The following is a 16,175-nucleotide window of genomic DNA, read 5'->3' on the forward strand; positions in this document are numbered from 1 at the left end:
CAGAAAGTTGACATAATCCAGCAGTTTTGGGTAGACAGATGGAGTCTTTTTGCTGCTGTGACTAAGCCCTAGGATTGAGGCAGCTATGGTTAGGTGGGAAAAGCCCCTTCCCCAGCAGCTCCTGCATTCACTTGCTTCAGACTTGCCTGGCACATTCTCATTTTACAAACAGTTCCTGAGCATCATTTGTACAACTGGCTATGCTCCGTAATCACAAGCTTTTTTAGAGTAACAATTATAATCACTTGTAGAATAGAAATGTTAAATGAGACATGCAAAAACATATACACAAACCAAAGGTGAGGGGAGAATATTTAACCTTTCTCAACACGGGGCAAATAGTACATGGAAGACTGTGAGAAGAAACATAACTACTGCTTTCCAACACTAGTTTATCATCAGAAATGGTAGCCAAGTGCAGAGGAAATGCAAATATAATCAGTGGTTCAAAGGTTAAGATCCTGTTAACTGTCTTTAAATTGCCTGGCAGCACACATTGCTAGAAATGAAGTGAATGCTGTGGCTAAGCTGCAAAGCTTTTGAAGGTTTGAGGTTATTTATAGCTTCCTGTATACATCTAACCATACAGAGCCCATTAAATAATAGAGTTTTTTCCATAAAAACGCATAGTGCATCTAGCTATAGTTCTAAACACTTTATAGTATCATGCAATTTCAAAATAGCCTGTGTTGTGAGCACTCAGCCCATTCACACAATATCCCAGTGGAATAAACCACTCCCATCCATCCACCTTCAACAGAACCTGCAACCACACTGAAATGTTCATTAAAATTCTCCACCACTGCAGTGCTAGCAACGGTTATGGTGCACCCAACACTTTGGCAGAAACCTCTGCTTTTCCTCACATGCGACGTGCTGAAATCACCAGCAGCTGCTCTAGCGATGGCAGGGGCAGCAGCGAGACGCTAGGAAGGAGCTCAGCTCTGTGCAGCAGCTGAGCACAATTAACTCGCCCAAGGCCACTCAGCAAGTCGGGAGCTGACGTGCAGTGTGTAGCTGTGCACACAGCCAAGACTCCCTCGCTTCTAGCTCTGTCTTTTGCTAAAGCCTCAAATCACTCTGTCTCCTCAGTAGCTGCCAAAATTACTACGTGCTGCAGTGGAGTGCCTGCTGTTTGTTTTTGCATAGGCTATTTTATTATGCAAGTACGTATAGGCTGTTCTAGTTTAAGATGTTATAACTACATGCATTATAAATCTCATTTTCTGTGCATTTATAATTTGGCTGCAAATGCACATGAAGCTGGAAAGGGAATTTACCACCTGGGATTCTTGTCTTTTGAAGATACTGCTAGTTATTATAGTAGATCTATATTCTTAGGTGTCAGCCTCAGGCAAGAGAGAGCTGGAAAACGACTACTGAAGTTGTTTTATAATCCCATGAAAGTAACAGGTCAAAGGACCTAAAGAAGGAGAGAAAATAACTCGTCTCTAACCACCAGCTTTTCTCCCACATGCACAGCGGATCTCTCAGCGATCAATAATGCAAGAGGAGGAGAGTAGGCAGAATTGCTGCGGATGCTCCTCGGCTGTTTCCAGGACAGCCGAGTACCTCTCAGGTGCAGCAGTTTCTTGCTGCCTTCTTGCTCAGAAGGAAGCGTTTTTGCCTGCATGTCCTCATGCACAAGGCACAGGGTTGGGAAGCAGCGCCCCGAGCCGCAACGCTGAGGCATTTTCAGAGCAGGAGAGCACGGATTCTACAGACACGGTAGCAATTACTGGGTTTCAAAGCTGAAACTATTCCTCACATTCCTGAGAAAACCAAAAATACCAGAGCATGAGCCTGTCATGCAGCAGCCTCAAATTACTCACATGATTTGGTGCAAGAACTATTTAAACCCACACAGCAGAGTGGTGAGAGTCTCAACATCACAATTGTACATGGGTAATTGGGTGGGATTTCAGACACATCATTTTTCTCCCAGAAAAAACTCTGTCCTCGCAGCCTCCAAAGCAAGACTGTTTGAGGACATAAGAACAAGTATAAAGAAATCATAACAGAATTTGGGACTTGTACATGCCTCAGAAAAGCAAGCCTGAACTCCAAGTTCTTTTCTAAGTTTGAATATTCCTGCAAAACTATTCACCACAAATAGATATTATATTGTGTTCACACGAATGCAAGTGATCACATCCACCAGTGCTGACAGTAAAGGTGAAGATAAAGCAGATGTGCACCTGCCAGCTCAAGGCAACATGCCTGTATGTCAGTGGAAAACTAATGTAATCTAGTGGATGGCAAGGCTAAAAGTATATAGTCCATGAAGAAAACCCCATTTGGCCAATAACTGGATAGTAACATAACAAAATAAGCAGATCATAAGAGAACCTTAAGCACTCAATGACTGTGGAAAGAGAAAAAAAATCCATTCCCTCAATGAAAGTTTGCTGACTGCTACACGAGGATACACTTGATTTTGCTACATCCAGGTTTCGGCCACATAAAAATACACCTGTGCCCTTTACTTATCTGCTAAAGTTCTGTTGCAGCAGCATGCACTAAGATAAAAGCCGAAGAGATTTTCTTTAGTTGCTGCTTTATAAAGCTTTGCCATGATAATCTCTGTAGGACATGGCTCAGTTTCAGAAGGGGCATTTGCAGCTAGAATCTTGCTCTGTTGCACACATTCAATCTTCTCAGTACCCTCTGTGGATTAGTCACAGAAGACCTCACTTTCAGCATCCTTCTCAAAGGGTTATGGTGCTCATTAAGTGCCTGCACCCTGCATGAGGTTTAAAGGCAAGATATAAAAATAATCCATCCTGCCACCTAGTATACCTGTGCAGTGGCAACTTCAGAAGATCAAATCCTGGCTGTCAAGGTTCTAAGCTGGTCCCAAAGCCAACTCCTTAATGTTCGCTTAATCTTCCTTCAAATGGGGAGCTGGAGGGCAAAGCGAAGCTGATCTGGCCTTCCTTTTCTCCCCAAAGCAGAGTTCTACCAAAACCTGAGGGGCCCAGCACCCACTACAAAGCACCAATTCACCTCTTACATGGCACAGGTATTTATTGCAACCACTTTTTCTGGGTGCAGCCACCTGCAGTTGCCCCTTCACAGCACAGGCTTCTCAGCTGGTGTTGCAAACACGAAGCATCAGCTGGAGGGAAGGTGTCGGGGCTGTTCCTTGTTCTTACATATAAGAGCTGCTATATGCTCTCAAAGCCATTTCTTTGGTGCCAGACTATCAGATTCCACTATTCTCCCACTGTATTCTTAGTGGATGACAACAAGGGGAAAAACAAATCCACCCACCTAGCTACGTTTGCGTGAAACAAGTTATCTGGGGGAAAACAGCTACTTTCAACAAGTTAAATACCTGAGCTGGGGTTGTTTTGCTTTTTAAATGTTATATCACTGAGTTCTGTGGAAGGGAAACAAAGGTTGTTCCAACTGCAGTGTTTGAAAGGACAAGTCGTCCAACCCTTACTACCTAAGTGAAAAGCTGGAGGAAGGAACAGCCCACAAGGGCCACGCTAACCATTTATTTTATGCAACATCTGTGCAGCAAGGGGAGCTTACCACGAGACAAGGCTGTGAATTAGTAGCTGGTCTGGCTGCCTGAGCAACATCCAGCAGCTCCATAAGGTTATGGCAGAGAAACCTACCCGAGAGAACCGTTGAGGGGCAGTAAAGCCCGGGACCGGTCAGCAGCGAGGAGCATCGTGTCAGCAGAACGGCATTTGTTCAGCAGGCTGCAGAATCAGCTGCCTCTGCAAAGCCAGGCAGAGCCTTCCACTCACTTCTCCTGCCTTGTTGTCTATATAAAACTTGAAGCTAGAATTGCAACACATTCCTAATTTCACCATACGTTTTCCCTTAGGTACCCTGGAACGCACACTGGGTCTAAGCCTGAGCCAGAAGACAAGGAATTCCTCCTCTCTGCAGACAAATCACCACTGCTGAGCTCTGCTCATTTCATCCAGAGGTGTCAAGAGGAACATCTCTGTGGGAAAGATCTTCTGGTTTTGGAGGTTTTATCAAGGTGACAGTTGCCAACAGCATTTTGCACTTTAAGATCCATGCTAACTGAGTAGCCATTGATCCATACATGACTCAGGAAACACACACACACACACACAGCATCAAAAGATGGAAGGGGCCACAAAGTGCCAGTAGAGCCGCTACTTTTAAAAAGTTGGGCTCCTGTTACTTAAAGACGAAATAATCACTGTGTAATACACTAAATATTAGTTGTTACAAAGACATCAGGAGCAACAAGAAGCTATTTCAGACTCACTCTTTTCATTGGAAGAGGACCTGTTGGGGTAGGTACATGACACAAGACATAATAGTGTCACTGCAACCTGTTCCTGGACCTCCAATCCACATACCAGCTGCATCCCTCCCTATATAATTTTTCAGTATCAGTTCTATACTTGCAATTCATTCCTTACATCACTGATTTTAGCAGCTGATAAAGATCACAGAGTTTCTACCTGTAGTTCAGCACACCAGGAAGCAATCCACGACCATGTTTCTACCTTGCTTTGAACAAATGGGCGGCTCAACATAAGAGCTGCAAAAGGTGGCAAAAATAAAAGCAGAGGGATCCAGAAAAAATAGATCTCTGTACTATAAGAAGTCATCTGGAGAAAGGGTGTGCGTGGAGATGGCCTCTGCTGATCATACTCTGAAGTTGTAGCAGATACAGAAAAAAAATAATTCAAATTTGCATGCACCAGGCTGGAAAAACTTGGCAAGGGTGAGCAGCGCAAGAGAATTTTTCTATCCAAGGTAATAAAGTTCCTTTGACTCAAAGCACTGGAAGACAGATGAGCAATCTTTTACTGCTTTGTAAATTATGAAAAACACGTGGGACCAAAATGAATACCCTACTTAGCAGAGCAACAGAAAGAGGAGATACTTAATAATTCTGATAGGAATTCTCAAAATTGTGCATGAAATACTTAGCAGCTATTAGCACGGAAACGTTACCTGCTCTCACAGAGGGGATCCTCACAGTCCCTCAGACCGTTTCTACTGGCAGACACGGGAGGAGTATGGAAGGAACCATTAATCAATCAGTGCTACTCACTTATTCAAAACACCGATCAAAATTAATGATGGAAGGAATCAGAAAGGACAGGTGAATGCTCGAGTCCACATGTGAAGATTTGAAGAAAACAAATTAAAATAGCAGCGAAGGTGAGAACAGCAGCTACCCTTAATTACAAACCTGAAGTCAGAGCAAAGCTTTAGTGAAGTCTCTCCCCCCCMCACACTGTTGCCTTTAGCAGAAGATAAATCGCCAGCATTTTTGTAATCTACTAAGTTAAAATCATTACCCTGACAGTGCCAGGAAGTCTAATTTCCTGCAGCAGTAACCCGAAGATTTATAAGCAAATTTAAACACTCACCTCCTGGAATAGAAAATCTATCATCAGCATGAGGCTATATGGGAAGTGACTAAGTGTTTGCGATAAGACCAAGAGAAGAAATTCGCCTGCTGACAAGTTCACCCCAAGCCCATTCCCCCTCTGCACAGGCTGCTGACCAGGGTAAAAGCTGAGCTCTCAAACACAGGCAGCTCTGCTGCCAGGTCCCCGTTACAACAGCACAGCCTTGCTCAACACCAAGCAGTTTATGTTCATGTTCCCATTAAAATGCAAGTTAAATTGAATAACCAAAATGGGAAAGATAAATTAAGAACCACTTTAATAACTGATTTAAAGGAGAAAATGAGTTAGCTCATCCACCAGGCTGAAATGAACCTGAATGCCTGAAAACTTTTAATTCCCCAACAAGATGAACTGAGAGCATAACTGAACTTTATTTTCAACACTCAATACTATCTGATAGCATCCAATTTTATGCCATTAGGGGTATATGCACATAAACAGGAGCTGGGAGCTTTGGATTTAATCACTATTAACTGGCTGATTCCACCTCCAAAGCAGCTTGGCTCTTCTGGACTTTCTCCTCTCTTACCCCAGGAGCRATGAAGAGAGGTGGCCAATCCAGCGCCTTCGAAGATGGGAGGAAGATGAGATGTCACAACCTTCCTCGTGTCTCCAGAGGGCTGACACACATCAGCACCGAGTCTTTTCAGGAAACCTTATCTCACACACTGCCACTTGAGATCCCGTTTTCCACGGCACAGCTATGATTAATCCCAACTCACCCACAACATACAAGTCTCTCATCACTACTCTTTGCTCAGAAATAAGGGCAAGGCAAAGCAACTGTGCTGTCCTATAGATTTAATACACACACAGGAGGAATCAGCCCTCGCACGGGGTGGCACGGGAAAGCCCACAGCAGCGGAGACAGGAGGCACTGCTCTCAGCGACCTACTTTGTACCAACAAAGGGATTTTAGCAAGACTGGGTTTTTTTTCCCCCCCTCACAGAAGCAGATTTTTTTGAAACTACTAAGTTTTGCAAGTCCCAAACACAGCAATGGTAATTTCTTGTCAATGAGGCATCCCTCTCTCACAAGGCTTCCTTCCCCGCTCTTACCACTTCTGAAAGTGTACCCTGTCCCTCCGCCTGTCAGAACAAGGTGCTCCTTTCAGCAAAGGGAAAAGGAAGCTTCTCTTCCCCAGTCTTTCTTTATGAAGACAGCTCTGCTCTGGATATGGCCAAGTTTATTTATTTTCTTGATATCAAATGAGACAGCTGCTGAAAGCACTGCAAGTTCTCCTACCCGGCACATGCAGCTTAGCGCAGATAACAGCCCTGAACTGGAATCAGTCCCCAGCCAGAAGGCCTTGCACATAAAAGTATTAGAGGTTTAGAAATGGTTTTAGGGCTGCTCAAACTCTGTCCTGCAGAATAATCTGATTTCCATAGAAAAGAAGAAAGGAGGAAAAAAAAGCTGACTTTAATCTTGCATTCTTTTGTAGAAGAAATTCAAGGACAAAGAAACCTAGCATTTAAAGTAGGTAATAACCACAGCACCCTTTGGTCTGTCCAGGATACCAGTGTGTTTACAGGCTATCTTGACCAAAGATGGAAAAAAGTCATCTGTATTAACCCTCCTCCCCAGCAAAACTAGAAACCACAAAAGCTTCCAGTTACCACAGCACAGGCAGAGCTCCCTGACGCCAGAGTCCTGCTGAGCCCACACTGCATTCCCAGATATTATGGAAAATAGCTCTGACCCTTCTCTAGCTCAGTTTTTCAAGCCATCACCCACACTGTATCAGTTAAGCTCCATGATGACACCAAAGGGAAATGACAACCTCAGCTTCTCAAAATCTTTTTTAGATCCACCCGAGGAGCACCAGGGAAGCTGACTTTAGGAAACCTAACACCACAGCAGCCCCATATTTAGTTAACTACTGCAATGTTCATTTGCTGCTCTGCATGAATAACTCTTATTACTGCAATTTCTTTTGCTCACCAAGATTCCAGCTAAAAACTCGCTTTAATTTGGCTTTAATAATACATGAAAGAGATTAATCTATAATTGTTGATTTTTGTAACAGCACTTCATTGTGTCACTCAAAATGAGAGCATTTGATCATTAAAAACTTGCATGTTTTTTCAGTCTTAGTAACGAGGTTCTGCTTCAGCTGAGAGCTGATCTCATCAGAGCCAATTATACTCCATTGCACAGGCCTGACCTGAGCTTTTAAGGGTTTTCAAAGTACAATTTTACATTTCGCATCTTACTGAGCAACTCAAAGTACTAATAATCTTGCTGGAACCTTCAATATCCAGGAGCTCTCATGTAAGCTTGGGCTGCGCAGGAAACTTCTGGTAAAACAAGCAAACTAAAATGTACCACGAGTTTAATTTGTTTTCCTCTTAACACATAAATGAATAGTTTCTTGTGTCTTTTCCCCTGCCAAGGGGCTTCTTTCATCAAAATGCTGTGGGATTAATCTCCTGATTTAATCTAGCATGAGATACATAAGAAAGACCAAAATCTATCCATGTTGATTAAATGTGGGTATCTCAAAATTATCAGAGAAACCCTCTTCAGCAGTATGTGATGTTAGCAATTAAAGCTGAGTACAATAATGAGCCATGTAAGCTCCGAGAGACAGATATGGCTCCCATCAGATACGCCACACTTCTACCATTAGCAAAGCTACAGTCTTTCTTTAATTAAAAAAAGTTAAGCAAGATTTTCTCTGCAGAAATCCTTGATTTTCATTTTTGCTTCACTGGCAACTATATCCTTATTACATTTAGAAAGTAATGAAATAACTAAAGGCCGTGGAGTACTTATTTTGGTCTTTTTTTTTTTTTGGTCCATCCTTAAAACACCTCGTTGTTCACAGTGCTCAGCCCTGAACTGACAACATTACAGCAAAGGCTGGTTAGGGTGGTTTTTTGTTTTTCTTTTTTTTTACAGCTCCTGAACAAGATGGCACTGCATCTTCCAAAAGATTCATTAGTAGCTCATGCAAGAAGGTACCAAATCAAAATTGGTGTTTAGACACCGGCTTAGGAACTATACCCATTGTAAATGGAAGAATGGAGAAAGAGATCAGCATTACACACGTCTTAGATCCCTTTAAGGACCTCTAGCTTCCAAACTACTTGTTATTTCCAAAAGCACAAACATTAGCATTACCTTTTGCTGTTTCAGACCGCTTTGGCAAATCAAGTGTATCAAAATTCCTGTCCAAATCTCCATTCTTCTTTCCTGTAGAAAAAATAAGACAAATAGATAGTAAAAAGTGTCAGCATACTGACAGATAAGTTACTGTCTTGTGCATCTACAAGATCAGAAGACACAGGCTCAGAATATCAAACAGATCATCAGGAGTATTTGTGCATATCTGGCTTGCAATCCAGCTGCATAGCTGGAGTTTCTGCAAGAACAACTTAAGGGCAAAAATCTGTGTTACTTTCAGGTTGGTCTGCAAACATTCTGAGTACCAGCACTTCAGTGGCCTTAAGAGTGCTTCAAACCTTTGCAAATTCTGCTGTTTCCCAACATTGCCAAGTTACAGCCCCTGCCTCAGAAGCCCAACACCTCCTTGTTACTTCCACAGGTGTAACATCAAACCTAAAGCAATTTTCATCCACTTTTGTATAAATTAAATACATTCTGACTACTAGATTAACTTGCAGTTTACCCAAAGCACAAGCTGAGTGGCACAAAGGGCAAAAGCTTCTCTATTTTCACTGCTGCTGACAGGTAGGAAGGCCTAGATCTAATATATTGCACAGGCAACCACCAGCAACTTCATCTTGATCTGCCCTTCAATCACTGAAGTGCAATTTTAGCTAATTATTAGAAACTAAGGAAAAAAATCCATAGCTCTGCTAAGAGATACAATTTCAAGAGGTTATATCAGCTCTAAACAGTGCTTTTAGAGATGACAAAATAAAACCTGAGCTTTAGTCCACCTTTGCTATAGGCTTGGAAAAAGGGTTTGAAAACAGCTGGGGAGGATTGAGACCCTTTTCAGGCTCTTGGGCCCCCAAGGAGACTGTTTTGGGGGAAACACACTGGAGTCCTGTGTTTGCATGACCTGAGACACCCTGTCACTGGAGAGCTCTGCCTGCATGGACAGAGTGCAAAGGAAACCCAGGAATCTGCATGGCTGCTGAGAATAGCAGGCTACAGCAGAGCTTTTCCAAATGATTTTTGGGAGTGGAAGACAGACATTATTTACTTCATCCTCCCCAAGAGCAGGAAAGGCAGATGCAACAAAGGACAGCAGTGAGCAGTACAATTTAAGCAGCCAGGAGTGGCTTCTGAGCAAGGAATCTGCTCGATTGTTAATGGAGCTCTGCAGGAAGGGCACAGCCAGGATGCTTGGAAGCAAACAGGAAAACAGCACTTGAAAACAGAATGGGAGATTAGTTTGAGAATAGGTCATGGAATGGGGCAGGCCTATGACAAATCTGAAAAAGCAAAAGACATCACTAGTTCATAAGCAATTTCTTTAAGAGGGAGATTGAAAGCAGCTGGGAGTCTGCACAGCTTCTGCACGGTGAATTCAACAGGCTGCTCTAGCATTTCCTCCTGTGGCAAAACACAAGCTCATGTAGCTATATGGAGAACTGTGCTTGAAATAGAGCTTTTAAATACCGATATGAGCATCCATAAATAACAGGAAGATAAATGCTTAGGATGCTACTCCATGCCTTTACATTTTGTGGAAATTCTACACAAATTCTATACAGAAACACAAACTACTACGCATAACAAAACATGCCACTTGAAGCTCTGTCCATCTGAAGCCTTCTGCTCAGGTATGAAAAAGCTCATCTCACTAAGCCGCCAAAGGTTGTGCTACTGCCACATACCATGTCATTGCTTTATAAGGGATCTTTCCTAAAATGAAGGAATCAAAGGGAATCAGATCCACTTTGCATCCCTCCATCTAGTTTTTACTTCACTGAAGAGCTAGCAACATGCTGCTTGGGGAACCAAATACAGAAATATGAAGCATTGTGCAATGCAAAGACATTTTAAAACAGCAGCTGAACTCAAGTTACTGGCTGCAAATCCTTGTTGCTCCTTAGAGCACAGATGAAAAAGCAGGGCAGAGGAAGGGAAAAAAAGCAGTCTAGAAGAAAGATATCAGCACTTCGGAAAGATACAATCCTAAGTACACCCCAAAATTTGCCTTCACCTTGTTTGCGAGTATGACAGACTGTTTTCTACATGTCACTGTTTCCTGACTGTGCTAGTAGACAGTTTAAACCTCAAAACTGCCCTGAAAACCCTTTATCAGACCCTTCTCAGCAGAATTCTCATTTCAGAGGTTCCCCTCTTTGAAGATTCGAGGTTGCTAATGCTCTTAGCCTTGCAGAACAGAAATGGGGCAGCAACAGTCTGACCCCCTCCTTCCTATATAGAGGGAAGCTGATGAGCAGCAAGAGGACCAAGTTGCAAGACAGCACCAACAGAAATTCCTCTGGGAAGCAAATCATCAGATCGGAGACCCGGTGGGGATTTCCCCATGTAATTTCCACAGCACCGAGCAGGATTTTCTGAAGAGGGGTCTGCAGTCAGTGGCTTAAAGGGCCATCAATCAGGCACTTTTCAGACATCACGGAGCCCGATGGGTGCTCGAGGACAGCCGCCCCGCTGGCGGCTCCTGCAGCCCTGAGCAGCCCGCAGCCAGGCCAGCCCGCAGCGAGGTTCCGGCCCAGGCTGCTGACATGATCGAACTGGCAGCCAAGAAGTTTAAGGCCTGTTTTTCATCTGTCTTCATTTTTACCCTTCCGTGCATCTCCTCGCTCTCCAGGTTTTCCAGCCCTAGGTGCACTGGAGAAACCAAGATGCCTCTTGATCAGAAGCAGAGCCCCAAACCTTGCCAGCAGATGGACAGCTCTGAACACGCCTGCTGACAGCTCTGTTTCATGAGACCTGGCTGCAGGAGCTGGCACAGCACTCTGGGTTGGGAAAACAGCCTGACGTGAGACTTGGCTTGTGAAAGATGTGATTTACAGGCTCTGAAAGAATGGGATTAAAAAAATCCCCTTCCTTCCGTTACGTAAGGAACGATCAGAATGTGATCTTTGGCATTTTCACCGTGAAAATCTCAGTAAGGACCCTGGAATGGGATTCGGTATTATTTATTAACCAGTGACAATATCCTTGATCTCTTACTGGGGGATTAAACCTCAAACATCTACTTTCTGGGTGAGAAAAACTAAAGGGTAACAGTTCCTTCAGAAAAACAAAGACATTAACCAACATTGTGCTCATTAATTTCTCCACTGAGGTGGACTGCCACAGGCTGCAATCAGGGTCTTGCCCAACCTCTACGAAGCCCCAACAACCAAATAGAAATGTGGATGTTCTTCAATGTTTCTTTTTTGATTTAACCCTCCAGAATCCACTGTCAGAAAGCAATTGCTACTGCTTGAACACAACCCTGCTTCGACCACCAACTGCTGCGAGGAGCATGGTGGAAGTTTATCGTAGTCTCATATTTCATTTACTGGGCTGGGACTCGAAAATAAAGGACCTATATGTTTAGTAAGGTACTGGGGTTTGCTTCATCTAGCTAACCTGAGTACCAGTAAGGGATGCAGCAGCCCAGCTTCACATGCACACCCGAAGTGTCTGGGATTCCTCACACTTGTCATCTGAGCTGCTGAGGCTCTACAGCTATCCAGGCAGGTCAGCAAAGCCGAGTTTTGGGATAACAGGGTCAGTGAGACACTTCTGGACTCACACACTTACCTGCTCCCTCTCCAGCAGGATTATCAGGACAGATGCAAGTCAACTCTGTCACTGGCACTTATGCCAGGAACAAATCAACCCTGTTTTTCTTGCTCTCAAGGCAAGAAAAGCATTAACCAAATTTAAAATGCTCTCAACAACCACACAGGGTTTCCATGCCTGCTGAAATGAACAGGAAGATGAACCAGGGTGCAAAGGAGAAAGTGAATGAACAAGACGTGGATCTCAGCTCTTAGCCTTGCATGTAAAAGCTAGATAAAGCAGGGTATGGTGATGATGAAAAAGTATTGCAAAGACTCACCTTGATTGAACCACTCCTCTAATTACCAGAAAAGCAGCAAAGAAAAAACAAAAATTTACAGGAAGGAAGAAAATACAAAGGAACAGTCACAAAGAGGCAGAATTTCACAGAATAGGTTCAAAACCTGAGAATTACAAGAATACAATAGAGCTTCTATTGATTAAAAAACAATCAAGAAATTCCACTTTCTCCCTTTTGTTCCAGCTTGGGAAAAAAAAAAAAAAAAAAAGTTCCTTCCCTGCAGTTCTTTCTCCTCCCTTTTCATTACATGAAAAGGTGCTCAAAGGAGTGAGGGGACAGACAGGTGACCAGCCCTTTGCAGAGGTGTTTGAAATGCTGTGATCAATGACCATGAAATAAAAAGAAACTGAAGAAAAAGTAAAACACAATGAAAAGCTTGCAAGATAAGTGAATGAGAGAGAACTGAACCTATCTATTTTCAAGCTCTAGACTGGCAAAATGAAGCTAGTTTCAGAATAGGTCTTCACACACAAATTTATGAGAAAGGGACGTTTTTAATTACAAATTTATAAGCATATTTATTAATGGATATATAAATTTTTTAAACAGCTGTCTGTCCTCCTCTCATTCTGATCTACATGCCACCAGCTGTGAGCTCAGCACAGTTACCAGTTGCTTTCCCTCTAGGGAACATCACAGTCCAAAACGAGCACCACACAGGATACATAAGACCTTAAAATGTGCTTAGAAAATGGAAATTTCCTGCCAACCACACAGTACCAAAACCAAGCGGTTGGTACTGTGTGGTGCTGTGCCTGAACTGCTCACTGAAACTTGTAGGTTCACTCTCAGTGTCATGTGATTCTGATTTTTTTTTTTTGTTCCAAGAAATTAGGTATTTTGACTGATAAGCAGGAACTATCAAGACAGGTCCATATAGATGGGCCCTACAGGGAGGAGACATTTGATATCTGATAAGCCACCTGAGAGAGCTCAGTCATCTCAGCCAGCAAGAGGATGGTGCCAACTCTCAATCACAGTCTCTTTCTCCCAAAGGGCACCAAACAGACCTGTGTGACACACAGTCCAGCAGGTTCAAACAATTCCGTATCTTCTCTTCAGTGCCAAAACCTACCTTAGACCTTGAGAGTGAAAAGTAAACCAGGATGTGGTTGAATATGAAACAAATGAGTATGAAAGGAAAATGAAGCTTAGAAAGAAGACCGAGTTCCATTATCTCTGAATTCAGGCTATAAGAATCATTTCTCTAAAATAACAAAGAAAACATAATTTGAGTGTCTCTCTCTAAGAGAAAGATGGAAAGGGTTTACTGAAACGATTAATCCTCTCGAGATGAAATGCATTTGCAACACTCATGCCCCAGAGGAAAGAACAGTTCTAAAAAGTGACTGACAATTAAAAGCTACAAAAAAATAAAAAAAGAGTTTGCAATTACTGAAAACGTGACAGAATTGAGAGGTTGAATGTTTTGGTTGGGGAGAAATGAGAGAGATTAAAGACACAGAACAAGCACTGACAGCACAACCATGCATGAAGATGCCTGCATGCTGGCCTGGCTTCCAGAGGCAGCAACACGTGCTATAGGGACAAGCAGATGGGCTAAGCATGGATTTGGCAGAGACGAGCACACAGCCACGCAGAGGAGGGCAGGGCACATCCACCCTTGTCCAACAGCGCAGGGTTTACGTCAGCATGCACCGCTCCTATTTAAAGCCAAACCAAACTCGGCAATCCTGGCAAAGATCCCCAAAACCTACTGGGACTGCGACAGGGGAGATCAACACATGCCACAGCACTGTAAACACGTACCTCCACAAGCTGCTTCATACTAAACTAGAGTGATGAAAATGCTTGCAAGGGCAGGACTATATAGCAAAGATACCCCTCAAACCCACTTCCAGTTCCAAACTTTCTGCAACACAAACCTTTAGCTTTTTTTCCTCCAAAACAGCCAGCATCATCTTTCTTCTTTTTCTGGGAGCCTCCTGTGCTCACGGTCTGACCGGCATCTAGTTCTTGGTACTTATCAGCTCCAGGCACCTCTTTGTGGACATGGTAGGAAAGGTTCCGCATGATGCACACGCAGTTCTCCACCGACTGTTACAGAAAACATGCATTAAGAAGAACCATCCCCTCTTACATGCAAACTGTTCTACTTCACATTGCAGGGTTGGGGGAGAGCAGGGAACTTACCTACCCCAGGAAAAGAATAGAGCTTTCATGTTCAATACCCCCTTTATTTAATGTTTTTCCCTTTTTAAAAAAAAAATCCTCCAGAAGTGAACCTGAAGTGAAGCATTTCATAAATTGTACCTATTCAGAACACCAGTTCCCTGATAAAAATATACCACATGAACTTGGACAAAATACCACCTGAACTTGCATAAAGAATACAAATTCATTAGAAGATAACCAACAATGAAAAGGTTTTTTTTTTTTTTTTTAAATGAAGGTTTTTTTCTCACTCTTACAATCTTGACAATCCTTAAGGGACCCATTTATTAAATTTTGTTTGGGACAAGCTTTTTCCGTTTGAACACATGTCATGTCCTGGTAATACCTAATCCATAGTACAGCAGGTTCTGGCACATGCAATACTCTGTGGGTTGCAATGAAAGCTACCATGTGGTAACAAAATCCACTTCCAAAATTATCTGATTAAGCAACAGGGCTTTAGAGTTCTTAAGACAGTCCCTCAGAGAGTGGAAATGAAAGAACAAAATAAAGATGCTTTAAAAGCCTTATTTTTTTAATATAAAGCAGTGATACATTCTGTTTTTTAGCAGTTTAAACTTGATATACCTTTTAAGTATCAATATGCTTCAAGCACCATAGGACATGATGATAAAAATCATATGATTCAAAATCTTTACCTACAGAACAAATAGGACAAAAAGCGTTGCACATCTGAAGACACATCTTCATGTCTCAATATGTCTTTTGAGATAGTGCTGAATAAAATCACCAAGAAGGAAATCACCTCCTATGTGGATATTGTGTAAAGCACAATACAAATTCTGATCTGCAGACTGTATTTCAAATGTCACTTAAATAATGAGGAACAATAGTAGTAATGCTACTCCCTCCCACACACATCAAGACCTTGGATTGCCTGAAAATTCCTCATCCAACACATAAGCTGAAGTAGCAGCATCATGCTGACATCCCATCGTAATGTTGTTCCAATACCAGCAAACAAAATTCAGCTCCCCGTGCAAGGTTTCACCCTAAATTAATGGAAAAAAATCACCCAAATTTTAATATGCAAGATCACCTTATTGTCTGTATCCTTCTTGCTGACTGCAGACTGTAGAGCATGAAGGAGGGCATCCACCAAGCCGTCACACTCTCTTAGTCTCCTGCGTGCTTCTGCTCCATCCGAACTTACATTCCTGACAGGAGAGATAAGAGAAAATTTAGCCCTTTAGCCTTCTCAATAACAGTTGAAGATGTGCTAATTTCTGCTATACTTGTTTAGAGCTCACATTGGGTCAGTAATTTGTAGGGAAGGAGAAGGGGGATTATGGTGATGAAAACTTGCATCCATTTTAAAAACAAGCACAAAACAAGTCCTGCAGTAACAGCTAATCTTTGTATCAAAACCTGGTGTGCTAAAGTGGTTTGCAAAGTGGCTTCTTCTGAAGCTTTTTCAGAAGCCAAAGTCTGCTCAGCAGCACCATATTCCCTGCTCCAGAAACTGAAAAATAAGGTAAGCCCTACCAGAACAGCCTTGCTTTTTTATTTCATGACAAGATAAGAAGAAAAT

At 42.6% G+C, this 16,175-nt stretch overlaps 1 protein-coding gene across 2 annotated transcripts in view; it reads right to left on the reverse strand.

The window, feature by feature from the left end:
• The window catches only part of ARVCF (ARVCF, delta catenin family member), a 78,347-nt gene that overhangs the window by 25,929 nt on the left and 36,243 nt on the right, over nt 1-16,175 (reverse strand). For both annotated transcript variants that reach the window (XM_026037805.1, XM_026037804.1), the window contains exons 5-7: nt 15,684-15,801; nt 14,335-14,506; nt 8,548-8,619 (exon numbers count right to left, since the gene is read on the reverse strand). In XM_026037805.1, coding sequence (XP_025893590.1) covers nt 8,548-8,619; nt 14,335-14,506; nt 15,684-15,801 — 362 coding nt within the window. The remainder of the gene's footprint in view (nt 1-8,547; nt 8,620-14,334; nt 14,507-15,683; nt 15,802-16,175) is intronic.

This window comes from Nothoprocta perdicaria, unplaced genomic scaffold, assembly GCF_003342845.1.
Source record: "Nothoprocta perdicaria isolate Ctin4 unplaced genomic scaffold, notPer1 scaffold_2, whole genome shotgun sequence".
NCBI lineage: Eukaryota > Metazoa > Chordata > Aves > Tinamiformes > Tinamidae > Nothoprocta > Nothoprocta perdicaria.